The sequence below is a fragment of the Melozone crissalis genome, unplaced genomic scaffold (genome assembly GCF_028551555.1).
Source record: "Melozone crissalis strain CALT ecotype California unplaced genomic scaffold, PUWL_Pcris_2 ptg000063l_1, whole genome shotgun sequence".
Taxonomy (NCBI): domain Eukaryota; kingdom Metazoa; phylum Chordata; class Aves; order Passeriformes; family Passerellidae; genus Melozone; species Melozone crissalis.
The window spans coordinates 3591293-3613758 of NW_026535841.1; the positions used below are offsets into that span (position 1 = coordinate 3591293).

Consider the following 22466-nt stretch of genomic DNA (forward strand, 5'->3'; position numbering starts at 1 on the left):
GCCCCCTCCCCTCCCACCTCCCAGCCGAGCCCGGCTGGCGGCACGGAGCTGGGATGTGCCGTGTCCCGTGTGTATTTATATTCCGCCCCGCCACAATAAAATCCGCCTTTTTTCTACATCCTGCCGTGCCGGCCGTGCCTCCTTCGCCCCGCCCGCCGCATGCGCGCAGCGGGCTCGCAGTAGGCCGCGCTCCGCCCGCCGCCGCTGCCGCCGGGCCGCGCTCCGCTCTCCGGGCGCCGCCGCCGTCCCCCGCCCGCCGCCGCGATGATGATGATGGCGCTGAGCAAGACGTTCGGGCAGAAGCCCGTCAAGTTCCAGCTGGAGGAGGACGGCGAGTTCTACATGATCGGCTCCGAGGTGCGGCCCGGGCGGGGGCCGGGCCCGCGCCGGGGAATGCGGGGGCTGGGCCGGGCCGAGGGGTGCGGGAGCCGCGCTCAGGGCGGGCGAGGGGCGGAGGAGAACCCCGGCGGGAGGGAGCGGCCTTCCAGCCCCGCGGGTCCCCTGTGCCCCGGTGGGCGCTGCCCGAGGGCCTCGGCCGTGCTGGGGGGACGGGAGGGATCAGTGCTGCCATGAGGGCGGCCCCGGGACCCGCTCGGATCCTCCCCGATCGCAGCCTGAGGCCCCGCTCCCGATCAGCGAGGAGAATTTCTGGGAACAGTTGTTGAGGGGTTCGGGGTATTTCACACGCGGCGAGGCAACGAATCGCACACCTTTGGGAGCCTTAGGGCTCAGGAACAGCACCCAAATCAGGCAGGGCAGCTCCTTCTGCCTTGTGCGCAGTGTGGTCAGCAAACACCGGCGGGCAGAGTTTCAGCAGCACAGAGTCTGTGCTGGCACTGTGCTGGCCCGCGCTGGGAAGGGTTGAGCCTCCCTGACAAAGAGCCTCATTCAAGCAAGAAACACTGGCCCTGTAGCACAAGGGAAACAGCTGAAAACGGGAAAAAATGTTCTAGCCCCCAGCTTGATGCAGAAAAGGGATTATTGGCTAAATTGAACTGCCAGCTCTGTGGGTTGAGCACGGACTGAACACCCCTTACTCTCTCATGTGAAATGTAGAGTTTGAAAGCAAACTGTACCTGCAGTCAGGTGAGCTGTGAGATTGCCATACCAGCTACATGGAGAAGGAAAAGAGTTGTCTTTTTTATCTGCCATTAATTTCTGTCTGTTGATGAGCACTGTAGAGTGAAAGATATATAGCTAAATCTACGATAAAAAAAAAGTCTTCTCAAACAAGGAATAAAAACCTTGTTGTGTGGCAGTCTTCCAGTGTCCTGGCAGTCTAAAAATTTGATTTCAGAGTCTAGAAATGGTTGTGTTGGTCAGCAAGGCCTGCTGTAGCTTTCAGCACAGGTGAGGATCTTATGCCAGGAGGAACAGAACTGCTTTACAGATGGTAAGTAAATCTGAAAGAGGACTATTGGCAGCAATCATATTTTTGATGTTCAAAGGGTTTAAAACAAAATACAAGTCTCTGGGCATTTGCTGTAGTCAAATAATGTCTAGATGACTGGGAGGTTCAAAATAAAAATAATGTGTCAGAGAGCTGAGTATCTGGTTTGGTTTAATTCCAACTGAGCCTTGCACATTGATGTGGAAACTCAAGTAAAGAAGAGGTGGGTTGTTCAAAAATACATACAAATGAATGGAGTGTTTTCCTATTAAATTTCCTATTATCAGTGGATGGGAGTTTTTTTGGAGCTAGTGAAGTGAGATAGCGCCAGTGAAATAAGTGCTGATAAAAATTTTGTTTTCTGCATTGCCAGAAAAACCGCGGCAATGCTATTTGATGCCAAACGCAGCACAAAAACACCCAATTGAGAGGTCCTTTTTATCACTAAAAAGAGCTGAATTTCTTCCAGCTTTTGCTGAAACTCTCCAAAATGGAGTAAAGGCCACATGTGCGCTTCTCTCCTGGCAGGTGGGGAACTACTTGCGCATGTTCCGGGGCTCCCTGTACAAGAGGTACCCCTCGCTCTGGAGGCGCCTGGCCACCGTGGAGGAAAGGAAGAAGATTGTGGCCTCTTCACATGGTGAGAAGATGAGTAGACATTCCCAGTAATGTTTATTGAAAATTTTTGCCTTGCAAAACTTTCAGAAGCTTGTGCACCTTGAGGGCTCTGTGAATCACTTGAGATTGCCCCGGTGACGGAGCACCCTGCAATGGTGGCACTGGTGGCTCCTGGCTCAGCCTGGCAACAGATAACACCTGGTCAAAAACGTTCTGAAATGGAAACATCCATCATGGCTACATTCATCACAAAGCAAAAGCCACATCTCCAAACCAATACCATATTTCAGAAGAGATTTTTTGTAGACTAAAAGAGGCATCTTTGTTTCTCTCATCAAATAGGTAGGAGTGTTGTAAGGGTGCCCCACTGAAGATGTGCATCTTTGCTTAACTTTGCTTCTGGCAGGGACTGGATGTTTGTGCCTGCCAGAACTTGTGGTGTGGTGCTACTGATGTGACTGCTACAGGGAGAATACTGGTATTGTTTTTGTTGAGGCACTGATAGCAAGCAGTTAAATTTCTTAGTGATATGACTCCTTGTATGTTCTGTAGACTAAAGCATAATAAAAAGAATGGTTTACTCTGGGCTTATGTCTCTTTCCTCCAAATATCCTGCTGACCTCTTGCTTTCATTTTTCCCCCAACAGAAAATCAGCGGTCTCACAGTCCCCGAAGATGTAAGTCTCATCTGTGTGTTATTCTTAGCTGTGCTAGAGGGAGGATGTCCACTGTGACCTTTGGTGCTATTGCAGTAATATTAATGTCTAATCCTCTTCCTCTGATCTCTGTCTGTGGTCGCCCTAATTGTGCCTCCCAATCCCATGGCTAGCTCTCCTTTCTCAGAACATTAGCAGGACTCTCCAATGCAGATGGTCTCTGTCATTCAGCAAGAGCTGTCCTGAGCTCTCTCCCCCTTCCCCAAGTCTTTAACAGCTTTTCTATCAATCCTTACATCACTATTTCTGACCTTTAAGTCCATTGAGCATTGTTTTCTGAGCCTTGTAAATGTCTACAGGAAGATGAAGCCCAAAGGACACTTGTATCTCTGTGCTAGTCCCTCCTGCAGTGACAGGGAGGGTTTGTCACTATGTAGCCTGTTAATGCTACAGTGCTCTGTAGCCCTTTCCCTGTTAATTATTGCCATCTTCCCTGGTAATAGACCATGGCTACACAACATTAGCCACCAGCGTGACGCTGCTGAAGGCCTCTGAAGTGGAAGAGATCTTGGATGGCAATGATGAGAAGTACAAGGCAGTGTCTATCAGCACAGAACCTCCTACCTACCTCAGGTGAGCAGTGTTGGTGAGGCCAGGCTCAGAACAGAGCTGTCTGGAAGGTGTCAGCTGAGGCAGGCAGCACGAGGAGTTCGATAAGCCCAGGCTGTTGTGCAGGGCTTGTTTGGCAGTCTGCATTCAGTATTTGCAGTGCTGGGCAAATGGGGATCTCCAGAGTGTAAGGATTGGGTTACTGCCCACATAAAACAGGAAGAAAAATCTAAGTGTTTGTTGATACAACTTCTTTTGCAATTACTGCATTCCATCTGTAACAGATGTTTTACAGAATGCTCTCTGCACATACTGCCTTTTGAGGACCTTGCATTTCTCAGCAGTCCTTCTGTAAAGTATAGACAGAAAATCCAAATATGAATCTAGTATTTATAGAGGTGCACCTGGATTCATATCTGATGGATATTTGTGAGCTGGAGGATGGCTTTCCAAGAGAAACATTCCTGGTGGAACAGTAATGTTGATGGTCCCAGAATAAAAAAAAATAGCAGGAACTTGTAATAGCACTGAAAGTTTAAAATGACAGTGGTGCTGAGGGCCTGCAGGTTAACATCCAGTCTCCTTCAGAGAACAGAAGGCAAAGAGGAACAACCAGTGGGTGCCAACCCTGCCCAACAGCTCTCATCACCTGGACGCCGTGCCCTGCTCCACAACCATCAACAGGAACCGCATGGGCAGGGATAAGAAGAGAACATTCCCTCTGTGGTAAGACAGCCTCCTGCTTCTAGAAAGTGGCAATAGCTACCAAAATGACATGCTGCCAGGGGAGTACTGATGAGCTCATGTAATGTTGTGATTCATCCCCAGCTGACAAAAGACCTACAGGCCATTGATCTTAGTTAAATTGTGTGTCCTGAGGCTCTGTGTTACAGTAGCCATCCATGGCTCAGAGTGGAGGCTTTCCTTTTGTCAGGAAAATGGTTCATTCTTTTCCTGATGAGTTCCTTCTACTTCCTGCTGATTTGCTGAGCAGTTGTCATTTGAGAAGCCTGCAGCCCCTCTTTGTGAAGGACAGGCTGCTTCTCACTGACATGTACCAGTAACTTTGATCTAGTTTGTTTAGTGGAAAATGCTGCTGAAGCTCATGACTAAGGTTTTTTCCATTATAAAACTTAAGGCAACCAAGATGAATCTAATCCTAGGAAACTTGCTTTATTTGCAGGAGTGTGTTATGATAGATGTAATTAAAGGTGATAAACTGGTATTGGTTGCCACAGCCCTGTAAGCTTGCATTGAGGAGTACAGATCAGGGAGTTGGAGTGTGGGGATTGCTTCCAACAAATTTTGCCTTCCCTCTGTGGATGCCAGATATGTCATGTGCTCGTTGCATATACTATGTTGCTGCTCTCCACTTCAGCTTTGATGACCATGACCCAGCAGTGATCCATGAGAATGCATCCCAGCCAGAGGTTCTGGTTCCAATCAGGCTGGATATGGAAATTGATGGGCAGAAACTCCGAGATGCATTTACGTGGAACATGAATGGTACGTAGCAAGGAGAGGTTCCTGAGGCTGGACAAGTAAAGCTGTGTCCATCACCAAATGCCCTTGCCCCATACAGACAAAGCTTTAAAGCTCTCCCACTCTGGACTGTATTCAGTGCTTGCATCCCTTAGCAAATGCTCTGCCACTTCCATGGGTTGCAGCCATTCCTGGACACATGTAGTCTGAAGAGCTTAATTGGCAGATTTTCCTGAGCCAGTTCATCAGCTCAGTGGTCTGAGAGTGCTCTGTTAGCTGAGGCTAATGGCTGTGGCTTCTTTGGCTCCACTACCATGGAGCAGGTAAAGAAGGCTGGAAGTCCCTGTATCAGTGTGTCTGCTACAAAACACCCTTTTGCTTTTAAAAGGTAATGCATTTGGAATTCCCTTTGTCACCTTGCCCTGTGGGATTTTGTGTGTTCTGTCTGGCAGACGTTAATTTCTAAGGAAGTTTATAGTGTTCATTCTTGTTCTGTAACAGAAAAGCTGATGACCCCAGAAATGTTCTCGGAGATTCTTTGTGATGACCTGGATTTGAATCCTCTGACCTTTGTCCCTGCTATTGCATCTGCCATCCGGCAGCAGATCGAGTCCTACCCCACTGACAGCATCCTGGAGGATCAGTCAGACCAACGAGTCATTATTAAGGTAACACAGGAAGGCAGCAGAATGAGAGCTGAACCATTGGCTTTCTCCAGTTATGTTACAGGGAACTAAGAGTACAAAAGAACAAAGGAGCTCTTAATTCCAGTCCTCCAACCAGATTCCCCTTTTCCTTTGTATTGGGAACAGAACTAAGGTGATAGATGATTAAACATCTGCGTGCCCAGCCTCTGAGGTGGTGAAATAGTTTAGTTAAAGCATTGCCATCTTCCTTTGGAAGAGCTGAACCTTGGTGAGCAATGCTGAGTTCTCTTCATGCTACTGAAATGAAGACTTCAGTTAAGGAACTCTGCAGATGAACTAGGAGGAGTTACTGCTCTGTTCTCTCAGCCTCTGCCTCGTCAGTTCAATCACCTTGGACAAACCTTGTGAAAGTGGAAACAAATAACCTGTGTCTTCCCTTCTCTCCAGCTGAACATCCATGTAGGAAACATCTCCCTCGTAGACCAGTTTGAGTGGGACATGTCAGAGAAGGAGAACTCACCAGAGAAGTTTGCCTTGAAGCTGTGCTCAGAGCTCGGCCTGGGCGGGGAGTTTGTCACAACCATTGCCTACAGCATCCGGGGACAGCTGAGCTGGCACCAGAAGACCTATGCCTTCAGGTACTGAGCTGCCACCTCCTTGTGTGGCTCTGGGGGTCTTTGTACTTCATGGGCATCTGCATCAATGCTGACCTGATTAGGAAGGCTTTGTTTGAAATTAGTCCTTATGGCTTGCATCCATTCTGTCCATCTTAACAATTTTTTGTGCTTGTGCCTAAGTATCTTTTCCTGATGGGTCTAATACATTTCAGGACCAAATACTGATGAAATGTCAGCTTCTGTTGACAGAATTAATTAACAGGGATAGTCCCTCTTCTAATGTAAGGTCATGATGAGCCCCAGATACGTTTTTTGTTTTGTTGGCTTTGCCTAACTTGGGCCATCCACTGTTTCAAGCTTTGGTTGTTTGAACTTGGGCTGATGAAAGCTATACCTCTCTCCCCAGGCTGATGTCAGAGGTGGGTTGATCACAGGCCCTTCTCACAGCTGGAATGCAGCATTGTCAGGTTTCATTAGTCAGCCATTAATTTGTCTCCTAAATGGCTTCCAGTTGTGCTGTGCAGTGTTCTGTGAGTTCCTGCACTGATGTTATCCACAGCACAGTGCTGAGTCTGCAGCTCTGACAGTCCTTTAATGTACACTCTGAGGTCTGGTGACCTCGGGTCATGGTGACAGTCAGGGAAGTTTAAGAGTTCAGCAGATGCTGTGTTTGCAGAGGAGGGGGTGGTGCTGTTGACACCAGGTTTGTAGGGGTCAGTTCAAGGAAGCAGCCCAGGGAAACGTGCCCAGCCCTACCCTACCTCAGGCAGAGGACAGGGAGTAGCTGGAGTGGGAGTAAGCAAAGAGGAGCTGGAGACTGTGGGGAAGCTGGCTGCTGCCATGAGCTCTGCTCCTTCCTGCTCCATCCAAAGGGTTCCTGTCTGCTCAGCCTTCAGTGACAGATAGACCCTGATCTGCTCTGGCCTAGTTGTTCTTGCACGGATCTCTGGGTACAGTTTTTATCCTGCCAGTCTTTCACAGCAACTGCCTGGTTCTAAAGTGATCCCCAGAGTGATTCATATTAGAAAATGGAAAGGGACCCTTTAGCACATGTGAATTAAACTCTGAATTAAATTGTTACAATGTGTGTCCATCCTGCTGATGTCCCTTGGAAGGTGAGAGGTGCCTTCTACCTTTCCCTCCACAACCTTGGACTGGTTCTTGCAGTTTTGGCTTGGGACTACATCCAGCAACAGCAACAGAGCAGTGGGGTGGGCATTCCTCAGAAGTGATGGGAACTTGCAGGGTGGTAGATGAGAACCTGACACACATTGTGCTGCAGCACTGTCTGAATTGTGAAGTGTCTGTCCCTCCTGCCTCTGCTTCTCCATGTACTGCAGATATCCAAGAAAGTCATCTGTCTATTGTTGGCTCTTGGGATTGGGGTTCATTTCTCCCTTTGCTTCTGCTCAGTCACTGGAAGTTGCAGCAAGTGAGGTTTTAGTCAGTGCTGCCCAGGCCCATGTTAATGCCAGCTTCACTATTGTCTCTAAATACTTATGTTGGGCCATGGTACCAAAGGGTGCTTCCTCTTAGGGGTAGTTCAGACAGGCAGATTTCAGGCCTTTTTCACACTGTGGCAGTATTGCAAGAGGGATAACAAAAAGCTAAAAAAGGAACCCCACCAGAACAAAGTACGTAGACATGAGCTGTTCAGAGAGAAAAAAACACCTAATTGAAACCTCATTTATTTTTGTCATAGTACAAACATGTCCTCCTCTTCCCTTTTTTCTTCTAGCAAAGGAGTACTTTTGAAACCTTACAGTGATTAATAATATTTGGGTTCTGTGGTTGGTTAGTTCCTGAATTTCCAAACCACAGGAGTTGTGGTTGCTCCAAAATCATTCCATTGATGTAAGGAAAGGGTCTGCTTTAGATGTATCAAAAGAACTTTAATATCTCAAGGGATTGGGGATTTTGAGAAGTCATGTGTCTCTTAATCATCTGAGGGAGAGGTGAAACTGTCTTTTAGTTGATGAAAGCCAGGGCACTTCTTTCAGCTGGGCTGCTCTGTGCAAAACAAGGAGAGCCTGCAGAGCAGTGGCAGGGCAGGACTGGAGGCACACAGGTGGCTGCTGCTGCCTGTGGGGTTTTCAGGGGCAGTGTGGGCTGGGATGTTCCCTCCTGTGTGCTGAGTGTTTCTGGTGGCAGCACACAGCACCTCACAGCCAGGTTTGCCTTTGAGACCTGAGTGATGGCACAGGTTCTCCCACTCACCAGACCCTCGTGCCTGAGGAGTCACCTTTCCAAAAGTGACATCTCCCTGCTTTGTTGGTGTGCCCCTGGCACTGCCTGAGGCCAGGAGCCTGAGCAGAGGCAGTGCCCTGCTCTTCTGGGACCCCTGCAGCTGACAGTGCCTTTCAGCCTTTCCTGGCAGCAGCACTTTCCTCTTCATCAGGGAAAACAATGGAGGAGGAGCTGTCTTAGTGTAGAGGTTGGGAGATGAGGAAGGATTTTTCAGTTTCTCTCGATGTGGTGTCTGAGTTGCCTTGCAGTTAGGTTATGCATGAGTCCAGCTTTCCATCCCCTGTTGAATTCAGTGAATGCTCAGTGTTAAGCTTAGTGAGGCAGAGATCATGTTATCACTAACAAAACCCCAGTTAATATCTAATTTTGCCTGGAATGTGTGGCAATCTAGGACTAAGATGAAATTCCTGGGTTTAAGTGTTGTTTAGTGGATGGCAGCAGTACTGGAAGTAGATTTGATTAAAGCTTCCTCCCTGGATCAGATACCAAAAGGCCTGGATTATTTTTTCATGGTAGAATTACTTTGAAGACTTGTTATTTTAGATTATTAGCTTTGATGCAGATGTTGTGGGTTCCCATGATGATTAGCATTTGAGTTCTTTCCTGAGGGAGTGAGAGGGCTGAAATCCTGTGTAGGGGTGCACGTCCCTGGGGAGGGGGCAGGATGTGTGTGCACACCTGTCCCAGGGCTCCTCTCTCACACACACACACTTGTGCAGCTCAGGCTGAGGCACTTTGGAGAATTCAAAGCAAACATTTACATTCCAAGGCTCCTCTATATTTATGCTGGGCTTCCAGCTCCACTGTCAATATTTGGGAAGCTACTCTTGGTCAATTCCTGTTGACTTTTACTGAAAAGCAGCTAGCGAGGCAGTAAATATTTTGTGCATGTGATAATACAGCTGGTCAGGGCAGAGGAGTCTCTGAGGAACAGATCTTGTGATTTGGGGCACAGCCTGGTGTTTCATTGCTTGTTAGCTACAGGGTCCTAAAAGACTGCTCTTTCCTGTGTCAGGCTCCCAAGAAAGGCAGATTTTTGCCAGGGAAGAGCTGTCAGGGGTGTGCTAGGCAAACCACAGCTAGGAAGTGAGAGCTGCAGCACAGCCAGGCTGGACAGGGAGCCCTGGGAACAGTCGCAGCTCCTGGGCTCTGCTGGGAGAAGCATTCCCAGGAGTGAGGGACTGGGAGGAGCTGTGCCTTTTGGGGTTGTCACATCCCTGCCAGCCTGGATGGGAAAGAATTGCAGGTCCAGCACAAATCCCTCTGCAGTGGTGGCTGGAGATGGGTGTAGCTTTCCCAGGAACTCCAGGCTCCACAAGGGTGGAACCAGGAGCCTGTGGTGAACTTCAGGGAATTAGACTGTGTACTAAGCAGAGCAAAGAAGAAATGCTGAATGATGCTGTGTTGTCCCTGTGCTTGTCCCTGGGCTGGTAACCCAGGGGGAGCTCTGTGCCCACTGATGGGTGTTGTTTTGTTGCCCTGTGCCCTGCAGTGAGAACCCTCTGCCCACCGTGGAGATCGCGATTCGCAACACGGGGGACGCTGACCAGTGGTGCCCTCTCCTGGAAACCCTCACAGACGCTGAGATGGAGAAGAAGATCAGAGACCAGGACAGGAACACAAGGTACTGCCACTGCTTTGGACACTTCTCTTGGCCTGTCCCTTGGACAGAAGCTCCAAGCTGGGATGTTTGTCTTTCCCTACTGAGAGCTAACTGGCAGGATGTCAGCCTTGCTCGCAACAGAAGCTTTAGCTTCAGGGTATTCAGCTGTCATCACCTTCCTCCACAAACATTGAAATGTCTGCTCTACCATCTCCTGCTTGAAGGAAGTTTCCTTTTTTTTTAACCTATTTTTTCTTTTCCTTGGGCTCTTTGCTTGTCCAGGGGAGTTGTTTGTATAGGAAGGCATGAATCGAACATATTGGAGTTTCATGCACTGTCATGCTCCCAAGAATCCTGCCACAAAGCTTCCTTTTATGTAGTGTAAAGTTCAATTTGATGTAGCAATGGGCAAGCTCCCAGCTCTAGCCTGAGTGATGCCAGCCTGTTTGCCAGCACAGGGAGCACTGTGTGAATCCAGGAGAAGCTCTGCTCACCTGCAAAGTGATGTTTGACAAGCAGTTGAGAGCTTGCACCTACTTGATGAAATTCTTCCTGGCAGATATGAAGGAATGGCTTGTATCTCTCCAAAAGATACATTGTGGAAACAGTAAATATACTGGCTCAGCTCTTTCCCAGGATGTTTTTTTAACTGCTGATTAACAGTAGCACAGTCATTTTGTGTATCAGCTGTGGGTGACTGAAGAGTTTACAGTAGCAGTCAGTTCAATCCAAGTTAATGAGAAAAGTGCCCTAGCAGCTGTTAGTGAAAATAGTGTCCTTGCCTTATCACTGGGGCACTCTCAGGTGACTGGGGAGTTCTGTCTGGGAATAAGCCTGTCTAGAAAGCTGTGCAGCCTCCCCAGAAGCACTGGTTTTGGTCAGGCTGCCATGTGTGTAACATGCACTCACTGTACCTCTCTCTCTCCCTCAGGCGCATGAGACGTTTGGCCAATACTGCTCCAGCCTGGTAACCCTCCTGTTGTGACACTGGTGCTCTTCCTACAGACTTTAGCCCTATTCCTCTCCCCAGATGGATCTAGAATTGGCAGGGGTCTTTCTGTCTCTGAAGGGGACACACATTCCACTTGCCACGAGTTCCCAGTACTGCTGACTTCTGCCCCCTCCACCCCAGTGCCACGTCCCGAGAGCGCTGAGCGAGCAGCGCCACCCAGCTGGGACCTGTGGCTGGTGTTGGAGCCCTTCTATACCTGTGTGTGGACAGTGGGAAGATTCTTTTGTATAGGTGCAATGTGCACTCCTAGGACAACTTTTTAAATAAAAGGAATGCATACAATGTAGGCTGAGTTCAGTCAGTTTGCATGGACAGTGAATGTTACCATGTTGTGTGCTGGTAACTGAGGGTGACATATTAATTCTGAACACTCACATGCATTCGCTTTTCCTGGGTGCTTTACTTCAACAGGTACAACAGCACAAAACCTTTTGGTGCAGGGGAGAGTGAGGAGGAGATTTAGAAATAGCAGCAGCAAACAATTCTCTAAGGATTGGTCTGTTACCAGGCTTGGCACAGTCTGTAATGACCTCGGGGAGGTGTTCAGCTGGTTTACTCAACAAGGTAAAATAGTTTAACTGATATCACAGACTCGAGAGTCATTTCTGTCAGATGTCAGCCTGGTGTGTGGTCAGCCCTGTTTTTTGTGAAGGAAGACTGGAAACAGCACAGGCTCTGCACTGGTACAGCAGGTAAAGCCTCCAGTCACTGGGACTGAAACTCCTCTGCAGCACAAACACTGCCAGGTGCACTGCACAGAGCACTCAAAGCAAAGTGGGTGTCATGAATGCCCTTAGCACTGCAGTGTCAGGACTTTGCAACCCAAGAAACAAGCTGTCTTTCTCTAGGGAGTTTAAAAACAAAATCCATTGAAGTAAGATTTAAAGAAAAATCCAAGCTTGCTTACAAACTAATTAGAATCTGTCTTGCTGTTGAGGTACCCCATCTCTTTGATAGAGTTCCTAGCATTCACTGCCAGAACTGATGAGTCTTGCAAGCAAGGCAGATTTTGCTGGCAGCCTGACAGTCATGTTCAAGCCTTTATGATAAAGCCATAGGTTTTATGATCCTTGCTGATCCACCCACCCTGCTAGCACAGTCAAAAAACACTTTCTGGTCTTAATTTATCTTGTTTAGACTTGAGTAATAACAGAGTTCTGATTCCTGGGTGGGAGGGAACTTTTTCCAGATGTTAGTCTGCAGAAACTGAAAACTTGCAATTTAGTAATCATATTATTCAGTCTTATCCTAGGCTCCTGTGCCAGAGTGGTACTCCATGCATGACTTCATATTAGAGAGGTTGAAAGGTGATTTGAGCAAGGAAGAAAAACCCTGGCTGGGATTGCTGCTGCATCTTAGCCTCCCATGTAAAACATGTTTTGGCTCATGGACATAAAAACTCAGAGCCTTCTTGAGAACACTTGAGCCTTCCTTTGTTACATGACTGGGGACTGTTGCCAGCAGCCTCTTCAGGGAATTGGACTAAAATATGTGTGAAACTGCTGTAAATTAGCAGTTCAAATCCGTGCTGCAGTTTTTTAATTGCTGTGAAGTTTGTGATTACTAATCCCCAAGTTCACAATGAGGTGCAGGCACACAAGGATTGCAGCACCTCTCTGCTTCTCAAGGCCAGAGAGGTTGTACAGATTGTTCCTTGAAGCAGCAGGGACACAGCAGGACAGTCAAGGGACCAAGGCCAGCAAGATGGGAACTTCAGCCAGTTTTCTTTGTGTAGCACTAGGACTACTGGGGACCAGCCAGGAGCAGCTTTCTTGCTCTGCAATCACAATTCCTTGGGTTAGTCTGGTACCCCACCTAAAGGAATAGCCCAACTGTTACATTTCAAAGCCCCATCTCAGGCAATTTAAACCAGAACATCTGAAGACTTCAAAGACAAACTCCTAGGGACTGAAACTCTTTCTAGGGACTGAAACCCCAGGTCTGTTATCATTACCCTTAGTGCCCCTGTATCTTTAGAACAAATTACCACCTGTACAGGTCTCTCAGCCTCTTAGAGAGGGAAGGATAAGTACAGCAAGAGCGTGTTCAAATCAGGTCTGATTTTTGATGAAGTGTTTTATTGGAAGAGCACAGGGCAGGGGGAGTTGGTGTGCGTGGGGGTTTGTGAGTGTGCTCAATCAGATGCTGGTTACTCCCATTTCATGGTTTGGTGGTGGTTTGCAGCTCTGAGCAGCCAGCACGGAGAGGAGTGAGCTGCTGTAGGATACCATGTGTGCAGACTCCTTTGAGGCTGGGTACAAGCACAGGGGGTACTGTGCTAGCAAGAGTGATCAGATCCATTTCATACAGGTGGCAGGGTAGGGATGAGCTTTTCTCATTTTCCCCTGAAACTCAGATGTTTAAGTTTCAGAACTAAAAAATTCAACAACAGTGGAATTATACTGCAGGTGCAGACAGTTTTTATTGCCAGTGTCAAGTGCTGCTTCCAGCCACTGCCTGGATCAAGTGTCCAGCTCAATCCCTTGTCCTTTCCCAGGCACCCCTTTATCCAATTAGACATCCCCCACACTCCTCATGCTCTGCAGCCCTGCTGAGAGAAGAGGGAAAGGACATCTTCCAGCCTTGCCCACCAGAAAAGAAAATCCCAAACCTGGCAGTTATGAGCAAATTCCTGATGAATTGCTGCCTCTGCCCCTGGCAGAAATGGACACACAAGTGAAAAATAAAGACTTTAATGTAAAGACTCTTTGGAAACAACCACCAGAAAAGGAGTGGGGGACATAAAGGAAAGAAAGAGGCTGAGCTGCATTCTACCATGGTACAGAACTACTTCATTGAAAGCCCACAAAGAGGTCTCACAGCAGTGAGGGCCAGGTGCACCTTTGTACAGAGGGCAAGAGTGACCTAGCACACAGCAAGTCATTGAGAGCAGAAGGAAGAACTGGTTTAACACCCAATTGATAGTTATTCCACACCAGGGAACTGAGGAGCCAGCACAGCTTCAGCCCTGGCCCTAGAACACCTCTGTAAGCATTCAGGAGTTCTTGTGTGCAAAGCTCCACTTTGTACAGGGGGAGGATGGGTTACCCACACAAACACACGACACATCGGAATGGCAACTCTGTTTTTCCAGAAGGATCTCTGGGCCCCAGCCAAAGTCCAGCCAGCAGGGAGGAGTCTGGCCACATGAAGAAGTCCCCCATGCTACTGTGGATGCTGCTGCTCGTGCTGGTCTCTAGGCTGGTGTTCTGGGCGATCCTCAGGGAGAGGGTTGTAATTGGGATCCTCTTCAGGTGTGTCAAAAACCATCTTCCTGGCAAGGGACATGCCATCCAGCAGGCAGGTTAGGAGACTCAGCTGAGGCTGCCAAACCCCCAGCCCTCCTAGGAACACCCTGGCCCTCTGTGGGGCTTGGCTGTCAGCCACAGCCACCAGCCCATTGCACCATCACCAACCATTCTTTTGCTCAGCTCAACACACAGTGATGGCAGTGCCTCCTTCCTGATCACCAGGTCAGAGCTGATTGTCACAAAGCAGAACAAATTCTGCTTTCTTAAACTATGAAAATACAGCAAAAAAAGTCCTGCCTCCATCCAGCATTTCCACAAGCAGTAAGCAGACTCTAGTTCTACTAGTAAGCTGAAGGTAGCAGCTGCTGCTGCATGGGCCCTGTACAGGTGTATATAATGTGCAAATAATGCAGCAATCCATGACCTGTGTATTGCAGTGTGATGGTATTTAACTCCAATACCTGTGGAGCTGAGGTGCTGGCAGCAGGCAGTTGCCTCTTATGGTCACAGTTTGCTCTGGAAGTGATCAGGTTGGGAAAGCCCACAGTAAAGGCCACAAAGAATCAACTTTACTTACAGAAAGCTCGGGGTTAACAGCAGCTTCTTTCCTCCAGGCTGATTGGGGAAAACATCTTCCAAGAAATAATAGATATGACCCACTGCAATGCCTGGGGAGAGATGCCACCAAGGTCAGGCAAAACAGCAACTCCTTTGCCAGCTGAACCAGAGCTGCTGGGCTAAGAATCCCCCAGCTGTGCCCAAACCCAGCTCCCTCCAGAGCCAGGGATGCTGCAGGCTGCTGTGATCAGCAGGCAGGGAGCCCATGAGCCTGAGGGCAGCATCACTCACCCAGGAGACCACACACAGCAGTGTCAGAGCTCACCATACCCAGCTTCTACCACCACAGACACACACAGCAAAAAGCAGGTCACAAGCAAAAGCCCAGCCCTCCAGAAACCCAGGCAGCTCACTTAGGAAACCCAACATCTCAGCTCAGCTGGAACCAAGAGGAGGTGCCAGCGTCCCAGCAGCACCAATGAGGACTGACCACTGAGGCTGCAAGGTGGCCTTGTTGGCATCCCCCAGCAGCTCTGACTCACCCAGCAGATCAATGATGATGGAGTTGCCCAGGAGCAGAGAGAACCCCATCAGGACCCAGGGCAGGAAGGGGGCTTGGAAGTTGAGAAGGCCAAAGAAGTTCATGCGGATGTAGGGGTTCCTGCGGCTCCACACGTACACCAGCATGATGGTGAAAGCCTGGCCCAGGAAAAACAGGCTGGCAAAGAGTCCAAACAGCTGGGAACTACCGAGTCAAGGAAAAACCTCCCCACCCTGTGCACACCTCCAGGCAGCACAGTGTGCTTTGGGACAGGAAACCCAAACCAGAGACAGCTGCTCAGCATTCCCAGACATTGCTCATGTCACCAAACCTTTCCTGGCTGAGATTTACTGACCACCACTGTCCCCACACATCTCCCTCCATGCCACCCCAGAACAAGTTCACATGCACACTGCTCACTCCTTAATCTGATGTCTACAACCACCAGAGACCAGAGAGCTCTATAGTCCCCTTTGCAAAATGAACATCAAAATGACATTCAAAGAAGGGCTTTCACATTCCTACAGCACTTGGGACAGTGGCATATCTCAACAGCTAGCTCACATCCAGTATCTGCCTTCTACAGAAGAAGTTCAGCAGTGAGATTGTTCTTGGAATTCACATTCCTCTTCTTCAGAGCACAAGGAGACAGAGAAAGGCAAAAATTTCCTCTGCCCTTGTTGTAGTTGGACTCCAAATCCACATCTGGCCAAGCACGTGGCTGCTGCAGCCACCTGGATTCTCACAGAGCTTCGTGCAGAGCTCTGTGGGGACAGCAGGGCTCTGAGCCATCTGCATAAGACAGCAGAAGATATTCAGAGAAGGTTTGTGCTTGGGAGGGAAATAAATTTCACCATCAGATTACTGTGTTGTGAAAAGAACTTGTGTGATGGTACTCCATTTACTGGCAGGCTGCAAGCTCTGGGCTCACATGTGCTGAGTATGTGGGACCCCACTCCTTGTCCTCAGGGCTCCACGTTCCTGCCCCTGTCCTGAGCCAGCCTCACGCAGTCCCAGCCATGCTGCACTCCCCAGAGCTCAGTCAGTGGCCCTGGCACAGCTGGACAGTCCTTGCAGCAGAACACGTGGCTGCCTCTCAGGCTGAGCTCTGCCACGTGTCCCTCAGGGATGAGGCAGCCCAGCCCCTGCCAGGGGCTCCAGCACAACCTCAGGCAGCTTCCTCTCCTCCAGGCACACTGGCCAAGCCAAGGGTGGCAAAGATAAGGAGCACAAGCTGTGCCATGGAGCCAGAAGTGTCCCTGCAGCACCTGCTCAGCAGAGCTCTCCCAGCTCTCAGAGCACAAGGCCCTCTGCCCTGGGGCACCAGGAAGGTTCATGAAGCAGCTGTGCTGCTCAGCAGGTATTTGTGAAAGCAATACTGGTAATGCCTAAGATGTGTGTGTACACACTGAACAGAGCATTTGCCACTTGAAATTCATCCAGTCACTGATCAGAAAACTCTGCTCGTATGTACTTGTAAAGGCTGTGTGTGCCTGAGAACTGCTTGTGCTGCTGTAAAAATTGATAGCAATGATGTTATTTTGTCTAGCAGAAATCATTCTAATTTTTGTATTTGTAATTTTGTTAAGATTATCAAGTGTGATTTTTCATACTGGGCCCCAGTGACATCCCACCAGTTGATTAAAACCAATGACACAATGTGTCACAGACTGTCACCTACTCCTACTGGGATAGACCTTACATTGGTAGAACAATTAATTAAGCACCAAGACCACAGCACACCTGACACAGAGGTAGCAGACAAGCCCTACACTATCCACAGCATGTCAGAGACACCAAGGAGCCTCATCCAGCCCAAAAGGATACTGTCATGAGAAACCCTCCAAAGAGGAACATGAAGACAAAGTCAGCCGTCCTTCCTCGGAAGGAGCCTTCTTCCAGCATGCGGCAGTACCTGTACCTGAGGGCAGGAGAGAAGGGAGGGTTGCAGTATAGGAAATTAACAGCTGGCCACCCTGTGCCCACGGCAGGACTGCCCAGGAACTGCTGCAAGCTCAGCCCAGAGCAGAACAGTGCACACTGCACCCCACTGACAGAGAGAGGCACCTGCTGTGCTTCAGCAGAGCTCACCCCAGGAATGGGCACTGCTCTCCAGCAAGAGCCACAGCAGCAGCACTGCCAGTTTCCCTTTGCCCTGCAGCAAGCACAGGTGGAGGGGCAGGAGGGGCTTCAATTCAAAAGAGCCAAGGGAAGAACCTACAGCCCCAGAGTGCTGCCAAGGCAAGCCATGCTAGGGAGGAAGATGGATGGGGGGAGCTGCATCTAAGCCAAAATGGGAGCAGAGAACTTCACTGAGACCAAAGGATACAGAAATATCATGTTGAAAAAGAAACTGAATCCCAGGGGCCCAAAAAAGAGGAAGTTGGTGATCAGCCTCCATATCTGAAAGAGAAGAGAGAGGAGAGAGAAAAGGAGGTGGACAGAGGTCTCTCCTCACCACACAGAGCAGCCCATCACACTGCCCACAGGGAATGAATGCTCAGACATGCACCTGTCCCTCAGAACTGCCCCAGGACACCAGACAGCTGCTCCACCCTCCAGTGGGACCTCCTCACATGGTACCCTGGTACATCAGTGTCTCACCTTTCCAGGCATGGAAAAGAAGATTTCTCTACTTTTCTAGAGAGGTCAAACAGCCACAATTCAGCACTCAGAGCCAAATTAATTACTTTTCATGCCTCTCTACAATAAAGCCCTCTCCAACCAGCCCAACAGCACACGCTGTAACAGAGGGGGAAGAGATAGGGTTTGAGCCAAGGGAAAGCCAAGGTGGTGTGTGGCAGGGAAGGGCTGGAAGGAGCTGTCCCCACGCAGGTGCCCGTGACAGGAGGGGACGCTGTGTGGCTGGCCCGGCCCGCAGCGCTCGGGGAAGGCCGGGGCAGGGGGACAGGAGCCCCGGGGATGACACAGCAGTGCCCGGCCCCCCTGCGAGCGGGACACCCGGGCCCCCGCGGGCACAGCCACAGCGGGCCCACAGCCCGAGCGAGGCCTCACCTGGAACTTCCTGAAGATGAGGTCGGGGTTGAAGTACAGCTGGAAGGGGGTGATGAACTCCAGCTGCTGTGGGAGACAGGCAGAGCAGCTGCCATCACCCGCTGCCCTCGGCCAGCCCCGGCCCCCGCCCCGCGGCCCCCCGCCCCCCGGCGCGGCCCCCGCTCACCACGGCGGCGGTGGTGAGCACGCAGGCGGTGGTGTAGGCGCGGGTCACGGCCGGCATGCCCAGGTACTCCTGCGCGAAGCCCTGGTACGCCATGGCCGCGCCGCTCCGCCCGCCCGACGCGGCGCCTTTAACGCCCCCCCGCCGCGCCGCCGCACGCCCCGCCCCCGCGGGGAGCGCCCGGCCAATCCCCGCGCGACAGGCGGCGCGCGTCAGCCAATGGGAGCGCGCCTCATGGCCCCGGCCCGCGGCCGCCGCCAACCCGGAGCGGCCCCGCCCCGCGGCAGGGCAGCGCCGGGAGCAGGCGGGGCACGGGCAGGGAGAGGGCGGGGCGCGGGCGGGGCGCGGACGGCTGAGGGGCGGGGCACCCGGGTTTAGGCTGCACGCAGGGCGCGGGGTTGTGCGCCGGGTCCTGCGACAGTGACACTGACCTGCCCGGCTAGGGAAGGGTCCGCGCGGTTCCTGCCGCGGCGCGCTCAGCGGCGGCCCCGCAGTGTCCCCGAGAGTCGGGGGCTCTCAGTGCGGTGTTCCCCTGCTGGGAGAAGGGCGGCGGTGCCGCTGCCTCAGCCGGGCTGTGTTGCCGCTTGCTTGGGTCTCGTGTTCGCTAAGACACGAAGGGCTTGGGGTTTCAGTAATTCCTGCTGGAACTTCTCCTGCAGTGAGAGCATGCTCCTGATGGAGCAGTGAGGCGCTTCCCCAAACTGTGCGAGATCGCTGGAAGAAACCAAGAGATGTTTGGATTTTTGGATGTGTGGTGCCACCGGGTGCTGAGGGGACCCGGGGAACAGCAGCAGCGCTGCAGTCAGCCCTCAGGAGGAGCAGAGCTTGTGCTGGGCCCTCAGGAGGAGCAGGGTTCGTCTCAGCCCTTGGGAGGAGCAGAGGCTGTGCTCAGCCCTCAGGAGGAGCAGAGCCTGTGCTGGGCCCTCCTCAGGAGGAGCAGAACCTGGGCCCTCAGGAGGAGCAGGGTCTGTTCTCAGCCCTCAGGAGAAAGCAGATCCTGTCTCTGCCCGTGTGTCCCACACAGACAGCACTCCCGAGAACCAGAGCTGATACACATCTCCAGGAACCCGGCATCCTTCACTCTCCCTCTGATTGTGCTTCCCAGAGCAGTCTGCCCTGTGCAGCACTCAGGTCTAATGTTACAGCAACCCTGGATTCAGATGAGGAACAGGCCTGGTGTTGGGTTTGTGCTGCAGAGGGTTAAGCTGTCATCAGAGCCTTAATGAGCCCTGAGATTTCCCTTTAAACCTTCCATTAATGGGAAATGAAATTACCGAGGGGGAAGGGAGTCTTTGTGTCCTCCACCACCTCCATCCTGAGTGCCCTTTGATGAAATACAAAACCCAGATGGAAGATGATGGGACATGAGGTTAAAGCAACATAATGGGGGAGAGAGGGAAGAAGACAAGAGACTGGGGGGGGTCTGTCAGAACAGAGAATGGGCTCCTGAGTGCCCTGGAGTGCTGCAGTGCTGGGAGCACCTCTGATGGGGCTGGGGGAGAAGGAGGAGCTGCTGGGAATGGAGCTGAGTGAGGAATTTGCACCCCAAACTGCAGCAATGTCAATAATTTTGGCTGTGTGGGCACAGGTTTTGGTGAGAGCTGGGATGGATGTGAGAGCTCTGGCTGTTGAGAAGAGCTGAGCTTGCAGGGAAATTCACTGGGCCAGGAGCTCTGCAAAGGGCTGCCCTTATTCATGGGGCTGTTTCAGCCCAAATGCTGCTCTGCTGCAGCTCAGCCCCCCAGCATGCCACAGAGCTCCCAACCCAGCAGAATGGGCAACTGAGTTGAAGAACTGAGAGTCAATAAATGGATAATGAAATAAATGAATAAATATCCTGTTCCTTTGGGTGGGGAATTAGAGGTTTCCTATCTGCTCTTGCTGCTGGTGGACACCAGACAGAAGGTGAATTCAAGCACCATGATTCCTGCCCCTTCCTTTTTTGAACCAAGGCTGGGAGGTGAATATTGGGAGCCTCTCTGCTGCAAGGAGCCCTTACTAGCTCCACAGAGATGTGAATCCAAATAATCAATCCCACTCACTCTCTGTGAAAGACTGCAAATTAGACATTGCATAAAATCTAAAAAAAATCAATAATCAGTTTCTCAATTTTTTTCTCTTCCCTTCTAGCCAAAACTGGAGAACTCCACTTGCCCAGGCTTCTACTTAAGGCCTGTTTTCTAAGGTTTATGAGGGAAGGGAAATGAAATGCATGGGGAAGCTCAGCAGCTCCCACTGGGAGAGGCCAAACAAATCCCAGTGTCACCCTGAGTTCCCAGGCTGCTTTCTGCCCATGATCGCAGTCCCTGGGGAGCTCAGCCAAGCTGACTTCATGCACTGCAGTACACCCAGGGCAGCTTTAGTCTTCATTACAATCTGTGTCACATTTTATGGGTTTTTGGAGTTATGGCCTTCCACAAGTTCCCATCAGCACAGGCACATATTTGGGTTCACCCACACACCTCCCCCTTCACAGTGATGCTGACATGTGGCCTTTATAAAATCATGAACTCTAAAAACTGAAAAAAAACCCCAAAGCCAAAGTCTTTGTCTCAGCTGCAAGAAGGTAAGGGGGACTGCCAGAAAAACACTGCCCAGGAGATTTTTCACTGATTTCCTCCTGCCTTGTCCTGCCCTGCCTGGGGACTCCAAGCAGATGCAGCACAGTGATGTGCCATTGCCTCCTGCCATCTGCTGGGCTCCCCTTCCTTCTGGGATCAGCTTTATATTGCTGTCAGTGTGCAGCATCAGCTTCAAAACCCAAGATGCCAGAAACTCAAAGTTTCCACACAAATATGTGTGATGCCCAGACTTCAGTCCATTTTGGACAGGCTTTGAAACAGGTTTTTGTCTGCATGCTCTTGGAGCAGCCAGAGAACCTAAGGAAGGACTCCCAGCTGAAACCTTTGCACAAGTCCTTCAAAGGAAGAACTGAACATGGTGGTGTCTCCTTGCCAGACAATATTTACCCATTGTGCATCTGCAGGCCCAGTGATAGTAACCTGCAGCATAAATTCAACAGCTTCCCATCTCAGTTTCTGCAGAGTTAGAAAACAGAGAAAAATGCTATTAACTCTTCCCATGAGTTAAACAGCACATAAACCTCAAGAAGGCACATGAGCAAAGATAAATGGGCTGTTGCAGCGGTCATCTCTTTTGTTTGTAGTAAATTATTGTGTGTAATTCATGTTTCCTGTCCATAAATACCAGAGGAACTTGAAGACATGGAATCCATTCTAATTCAGTAAAGACAAAAACAACTCCTTTTGAGCCCATCTGGAACTTGTTTTTAACATAATTGTTTTGGGCTCAGTAACGAGCTCAAGATCTGACTGCCGTCTCTAATTGTTTCAAGGATAAACAGCTGCTTTGTTTAAAGGCAGCAGCTCCCATTTTGCCCAGCGCAGCAGTGCCGGGCTCGCAGGATGAAAGGAGCTGTGCCGTGTCAGCACAGGCCCTAACGAGCACTGGCGCCCCTGGCAGGGCGCTCACCCCGCCCGCAGCTGATGGGGCAGGAAAACAGCCCCAGGCACGCACTTGTGAGTGTCCAGCCCTGCCCGTGCCCTCTGCTCTTCCACGGCATTGGCATTTCGTTTGTAACTTCATCTGATGGTGTTTTGTAATGTGTCCTGCTGTGACGAGTCATGGCCTGGTGACGCTCAGGCATCTCCTGCAGCTGGGCTGTGGGGTGCTCAGGGACAGCGTTCACTCCCTGGTCACATTAACCCGAGCTCCTTGCTTGGGTAATGCTCCATCCCCTGCTCACAGTCCCAAATCTTCATCTGAAAGCAGAGACACCCCCACACCCACTGTGAGAGACTCTCCCTACCAGGGTAAGAGACCATGGTGTGTTGTCGCAGACATCTTTTATAAAACATCCTTTCTTTAAGGTTTTTTCCTCCTGAGAAGCTGAGAGGCCTCAGGAACAAAATGTGAACAATGATTATCTGCTGCTGTGGAATGCAACAGGTAGATCTGTGATTAGTCTTATGTGCTTGTTTGTAATTAATGGCCAATCACAGTCAGCTGGCTCGGAGAGAGAGTCCGAGACACAAAC

General features: G+C 50.5%; 2 protein-coding genes across 3 annotated transcripts; one reads left to right on the forward strand and one right to left on the reverse strand.

Moving 5' to 3' along the window:
* Positions 1-210: 210 nt before the first annotated feature.
* SMARCB1 (SWI/SNF related, matrix associated, actin dependent regulator of chromatin, subfamily b, member 1) lies at positions 211-11167 on the forward strand. Its single transcript, XM_054289089.1, has 10 exons — positions 211-357; positions 1919-2030; positions 2656-2685; positions 3168-3297; positions 3862-3999; positions 4652-4779; positions 5257-5423; positions 5850-6040; positions 9759-9890; positions 10801-11167. The coding sequence occupies exons 1-10, from the start codon at positions 265-267 to the stop codon at positions 10838-10840; spliced, it is 1161 nt and encodes a 386-aa protein (XP_054145064.1). The 5' UTR covers positions 211-264; the 3' UTR covers positions 10841-11167.
* Positions 11168-13941: 2774 nt separating this feature from the next.
* Positions 13942-18530, reverse strand: DERL3 (derlin 3). Of its 2 annotated transcripts, none has more exons than XM_054289091.1 (7): positions 18413-18530; positions 18247-18309; positions 17561-17634; positions 17059-17152; positions 15233-15428; positions 14710-14800; positions 13942-14155 (listed from the first exon to the last, which is right to left on the reverse strand). In XM_054289091.1, the coding sequence occupies exons 1-7, from the start codon at positions 18503-18505 to the stop codon at positions 14047-14049; spliced, it is 720 nt and encodes a 239-aa protein (XP_054145066.1). In that variant the 5' UTR covers positions 18506-18530; the 3' UTR covers positions 13942-14046. The 2 variants fall into 2 exon arrangements, with proteins under 2 accessions (XP_054145066.1, XP_054145065.1); XM_054289090.1 differs by having other exon boundaries at positions 18247-18312.
* Between the last annotated feature and the right edge of the window lie 3936 nt (positions 18531-22466).